Here is a 6234-nt window from a genome sequence, read left to right on the forward strand (position 1 = left end):
TTCTCACAGTTTAAGGAAAATCTTATAACTTTTAAAAAATTATAGATGTTGCCTAAGGATACATGGGAATTCTCAAATTTAAGAGAAATTTTTACCAATCACTCATAAGCCAAACTGGTTTCTAATACATTGCTAATTTGGTTAAAAAAAAAAAAATCAAGGCTCTTACTTGGTGTCTGTTCAAGGATTGTGTGTGGATTTGATGGAGGGAGGCGGGTAGGGGTGCTCGGCGTTGGAGTCCTGCAGACTCCAGGCTCTGTCTCTGGCAGCATGTAAGTAACTTCAGACTGTTTGTAAAGACTGATTATTTCGTTGAATTATCAGTGCTACAGCATATTGTCTTGTCATACTTTAGTTTTTTAAGTTAACTTTAAGGTAAGTTTGATCATTTATTAAAATCTTCAGTGGAAATTCAGACTGTAAAGAGGCAGTCTGACAATTGAAAGAGATGGCACAGACTATGTGGACTGCAGCAGCCAGCCTACCCTTGGTTCCACAAGGAAAATTATTTAGAAGTTGTTAACCTTTTTCGATTAGTGATTACATGTTAAAGAAATTATTAATTTTTAATAGGTTAAAGTTTATTTTCTAAGTTTTGATCCATACTTATTTGGTTCACCTGTAAAATTCTAACCACTTAACTGGAGCTTGTCAAAAATGCAAATCTTTAGTTTTCTGCCTCCATTTGAGATCTGTACTTGTAACTTTTTAAAATTAGCTCATTACCACGTCAGAATCTGCATTGTCAACTAGGAACTCGTTTTTTATTCAACTAACTGAAGTAGTAAAATATAACAAATTTAATAGTCATTATAATTACAAGTAAAGGCTTTTTTTTTTTAACTACTACAAGCCGCCTAGCTGGTTGATTGTGTGAGGTCTGCACCATCTAGTTCCCCCTGCAACTCTTTCACCTCTGGATTTAAGCAGCTCTCCACCCTGTGTCCATCTGTGATCTCTTCTCCTGCAGGCAGAATGCAGGACTCCCACATTTGGTGTGAGTCAGAGCCTGGAGGGAGACGTGCTTGAAAGGGGGCTGCCTTCTAGCTGTCAGTGGCCCCATTGCTTTTCATTTGTAAACTAATAAAGCAGATTGAAAAACCCAGTATTTACTTCTGATATCATCTTATCCTGCCTGCATTAGTCTGAAATGATCCATCTCCTAACAAATTAAGCAGATTAATATCCCTGAATTCATACTTCATAGGTTTTTTAGATTTTTAGAAAAAGTTGCAATAGCCATCACAACTCATGTGAGAATCATTAAAAATGATTATCAATTGTTTCTAGAGATAAAATTATAGGGAGCTAGATTAGCTGTAGATGCAAAACACATCAAGGTTCTGTGTACCCATCATTGAGTGAATTGAAGACTTAAGGCCATTTATTCAACCACAGAAGTGACCAAACTACTGGAGAACAACCCTAGGTTACAGAATTATTTAACAGTCTCTTGACCTGACACTGCCATATCATTGACTTCTCAGTGTTACCATCTCCCCTGAAAAAAAATGTTAAACCCTGTGAGTTACAGAAAACCCTCTTCTACAGCCCATCTCTAGTGAGACTTCCAGGTTATGGGGTATTTGGAGACTTATACTGTGGGGAATATCAGTAAATGTTATTTGCTTCCAGAGTTTTGGTCATTGCCTATCAGTGAAGGTCAGACGATGAAGAAAAGAAGGGCCATCTCAAAGTCTGCTCTGATGAGAGGCTTGCTGGAGAGAGGTTACTATTTGCAACTAAAATGTTTTCCCTTTATAGGAGTTTGATTTACCCACAATCATAGTGACCAATAGTTGTCTGTACTTAAGTATATGAAATAGGCCAGTATATTATTTTTACTTTGACTCAGACATTTTCTTATATTTTTCCATTCTCAAATTTGTTTCTAATTCTCTCAGTTTAAATGCTGATAAGAATACAATTGTTTATGCTTCTATAGCAATGATGTAAAGTTTACTTCAGATCTAGGACTACAATTTTGTGTTACAAAGTATCATAATTGGAATATGAATAATCCTTCAGAAACTAGAGATTGTTGCTTTGAATCAAAACTAGCATGTCTACATCCAGATTTCTATTCACTACAGACCATATTAGAATACATAGTGATCTGTGAGTTCTATTTTAAAGTGGTCATCTCAATAAACTGTGACAGAGCCCTACTAAAGATGTAAATTGTCACTGTATTAACGAAGTTTTTATTATACCCAAATAAGGAGTCATTTAATGAAAGGCAACAATGCCTCAAGCACTCAGTGACCATTCCAACACCCGTGGCTGACCAAAGACCACCTGGGATGGTAGGACTTGCGGGGTTGTGCTGGTTAGTTAGTATTAAATGGCACTCACATTATCATTAGAGAAGTATCCTCCAAAAATTTTAAGCTTATACCCTAATAAATATATATTGAACTTCTAACCCTGAATTAGTCTGTCTATATATTTCTAAAAACTAGTTTTCTCAGAATAAAGCACTTGATAATTTACCAAGTTCTCAGTAATAAAATTGACACTGACTTCCATGTATTACTGTTATAAAAAATTCCGCACACTGTCATTCTGTGTTCCTCAGATTGTTTTTATCTTGATGACATTCCCATGTTATGGTTTAACCCTTTAGAGATTTCAGCTTAATCGAGTTGGAAATACCTTATACAATATAACTTAATCCTGTATCCTCTCCCCTCTAATAGTTCATCTTTCCTTAAAGCATTTTACAGACTAGTTACAGTTCCTTCTGTAGAATCTTTTCCCTTATTTTGGATTACAAATGTCTTAAGAGTTGGTACTTACTAGGTTTCTAAGGTGTCAGTATAAGTACTTTCATCACAACACTGAAAAGGAATTAGTTGCTGCAGCTTCAATCATTTTGTCTCAGAAATTTAGTGTAGTAGGATTTTATATATACAAATCCACTGGATATGTTGGGAATGAACTAATTATATATTTTTAATATTTTTCCAACATGCAAATGGATGCAGTTTGTTGACTGATAATAACATATCCTCATTTTACTGTAAAGTAGAAATTTCACCTTAATTTTACCATGTATTTTTTAAAACTATTCATCTGTTGTTGCATATTCTAGCATTTGCTTAATGTGCTGAAGATTCACTCTGAATCTAGGATTGATTTGAGGACAGTAGTTTATAATTTTAAAATTCCTAAGAAAACATTTTTTGAAATGGTAATACCACTTTTAAGCCTCTCCTCCGTTCACTCCCCAACTTCCTGTGCAGCGACTCCAGAGCCCAACCAAGGCAAGGTTGGGGGGCGCCTTATGGGGGGCCCTGCTGAGCAGCTCAGCCCGCTAAAATGCCATTTTTGCAATGCCTTGTGACTTATGTCTTTAGAAATGGAATTTTCACTGTAAAAACAAGTGAATCATGTAATTTTGGTAAAAAGGACTGAAGCATTTGTGGGAAATTGCTTTTAGCAAAGTAGTTCCTAGCCAACTATGGGAGAACTTTCGTGGGTCTTGGAGGAAACAAAAGCACATCTTTGAAATGCATGTCATAGATTTAAGGTAAACTCTGAAGAGTTAATTTTGAGGTTTTAAGGCTTAGCTCATCACCCTCTCTGTTGTTAACGAACTTGTCAATCCACAGAAGTCATTTTCACCTGTACTCATTTGCCCTTGATCACAGTTAAATGTCTCCCTTCACAAAGGAAAAACGAAGAAGGCTGGTAGTTTGTAGTTTCACTGCTACAGAGTAACTGCTGACGGCTGGGAAAACCCTTATTTTCTATCCTTAGCAGTGAAAAGGAAGTGAGTCCCAGATGATGTGTGGTTATTTCAGTGGCTGCAGACTGTCCTTAGCAAATGCTGAGTGGAAACCTGAGATAGCATCCTACACGCTCACCCCCAGCAAGACTTGTGCCCCTTGAAGACAGTCTTAGATAGTTTGGCTCTTAATGGCAGCAAGACTAGATTGCCAACAGATAAGGCCTGACATTCAGGGGCTAATGAACTTCAGGTGCATTTTTATCAAGAAATACTAGTGCCCAAGAAACAGTGCTAGTTAAGTTTGTATTTGAAATGTGAAAACCTGGCTTTCAGATGTTGGCAAAAATGAAAATGATTTGAGCCCACCTAAGTAAGCACCACATGGCGGCTCTGCACAACCCCACTGTGCTCCATCGAAACTGTTGGCTGAGGCTGAGTGAAGGACTAGCCTCTGCAGAGTGCTTTCTGTCCTACCTTTTTGCTGCTGGATCCTGTCCCAGTTTCTGGTTCTCAGCTACAATAACACTTCCTTGAAAGAAGTTCTCCATTGCCCCTTAGGAGGTTCAGTTTCTAGAACAAGTTCTGACAGCGGCCTGCGCTACTTCCCTTAGTTCCTTACAGCAACTGCTTGTGTGTGTAGAGTTCGTGTCTTTTAGAAGCTTCAGCCTGATCCTCTCTGTGCCCCACATACACCAGCTCAGAAACTATCTGAATAGCAGTGAAACTAGGATTTAATCATTTCAAGTATATAAAATCCTGAAATTGAAAAAGACAAATCTAGGATTAAAACCACATTTCAGTTGTATAAAACCAATAAACATTTCTTTTTATCTACTAGCGACCCATGTAACTTTTTTTTTGACTAAAGGAAATAACGTGTTGGAACTGAAACCTTAAAGTAGGGCTGATGCTGTGTCGTCATAGTCATGATGGCATTTCCTCCTTGTTTAGGTTCTAGGAAAATTATTTCAGAAATCCTATTGAATATTTTAAAGTAATTCAACATATGAGTATTAGAAATGATACCAAAAATTTAAAACCTACAAAGTTCTACTGTAAAAATTAAGATTTTTAAAAAGTGCTTTTTGGTGAGTGGCTTTATGACGGAGGAGCCTGGCAGGCTATACATCCATGGGGTCGCAAAGAGACACAACTGAGTGACTTCACTTTATGTCCCTGAAGGGTACTTAACCCTATTCTTACAAGTCTGCTGCTTTAAGGGACAGTTATCCTTAGAGACAGTGAAGTGTGCGAGGGGCTGTAACTTCTGTCCAAGACTTTGATTTGTAGACAAGGAAGTGGAAGGTTATATCAGCGTCAAAAACGTGTAGTGTCATTGATGATGATAATTGGTTTTTCATTTAGCAATGTGAGTAGTAACACTGTCAAGGAATGTATTGTTGAGGAATGTAGTAGTAAAATCTTGTGGTACAAGATTTTTGCATTTACATGAACTTTCATTTTTCAGAATCTGTTCCTAGAGACAGAGAACCCAATACAAAAATGAGAACATGTGTGCATAATCAGAAGGATGCAGTGCCAATGCCTAGTGAGACTCTGAAAGCAAAAATGGTACCTGAGAAAGTTCCCCGCAGATGTGCTACTGTTGCTGCAAATAAAATAAAGATAATGAGTAATCTAAAGGAAACCATTTCAGGACCAGAAAATGTGTGGATTAGGAAGAGCAGCAGAAAACTGCCCCATCGAAATGCTTCTGCTGCGGCTAAGAAAAAATTACTCAATGTTTATAAAGAGGATGATACAACCATAAATTCTGAAAGTGAAAAGGAGCTAGAAGATATTAATAGAAAAATGCCCCTTTTAAGGCGTTTCAGATCCTGGAAAGAAAAAGCACAGTAGTGACTATGAAAATGTAGAAGTGGAATTGAAAACCAGGGGCCACTGGCAGTTGCATTCCGCTCCTAGCTCTAACGTTGTTAACCCCTTGTTGGCACCTTCTGAGGGATTTTCTAAAAGCCATAACCCAGTGGAGCAAAGTGGGAGGAGGGCTTCCTCCTAGTCAGCCCTTGTACGGATGCATATGACAAGAGAATTCTGAGGAGGAAATAGATTGTGGAGCCTGTAGTTGGAGAGGTGGGAAGAAAAGACAAATGGCCCTGTCATGAGATTATTCCTTTTCTGAAAGGAAGGGCCTTGAAGAAATCTCTCGATTCTTTAGAGGAAGAAAATGGGAAGTGTACAGGGCCGGTAGCAAAAACTTAAAGGATGAAAACATTTCAAAATCTCAACCTGATGCTAATTTTCAGGGTTCTATGTTAAGAGTATAACATTTCAGACCACCATGACTGTGGTGTCATTACTGAAATAAGGTAAAAAATAGGCACATTTCAAGAGTGAGTGCCACTGAGCCTATTGGACATTTGAGTGAAGCAAATACTAAGATCCACGCCCTATAATTCACAACCCCAAAAGTCATAAACTAGAAGGGCCTGGGGATTCCATGACGGGAATGTTGATAAATGAGTTCTGAAGTCGTGTTG

General features: G+C 37.8%; 1 protein-coding gene across 1 annotated transcript in view; it reads left to right on the forward strand.

Annotated features, from left to right (window-relative positions):
- Positions 1-6228, forward strand: part of BRWD1 (bromodomain and WD repeat domain containing 1) — a 103389-nt gene extending 97161 nt beyond the window's left edge. Inside the window, exon 38 of the mRNA XM_010834957.1 lies at positions 5202-6228. Coding sequence (XP_010833259.1) covers positions 5202-5593 — 392 coding nt within the window. The 3' untranslated portion in view covers positions 5594-6228. The remainder of the gene's footprint in view (positions 1-5201) is intronic.
- Positions 6229-6234: the final 6 nt, after the last annotated feature.

The sequence above is a fragment of the Bison bison genome, unplaced genomic scaffold, assembly GCF_000754665.1.
Source record: "Bison bison bison isolate TAMUID 2011002044 unplaced genomic scaffold, Bison_UMD1.0 scf7180017864037, whole genome shotgun sequence".
In the NCBI taxonomy this organism is placed as follows: Eukaryota; Metazoa; Chordata; class Mammalia; order Artiodactyla; family Bovidae; genus Bison; species Bison bison.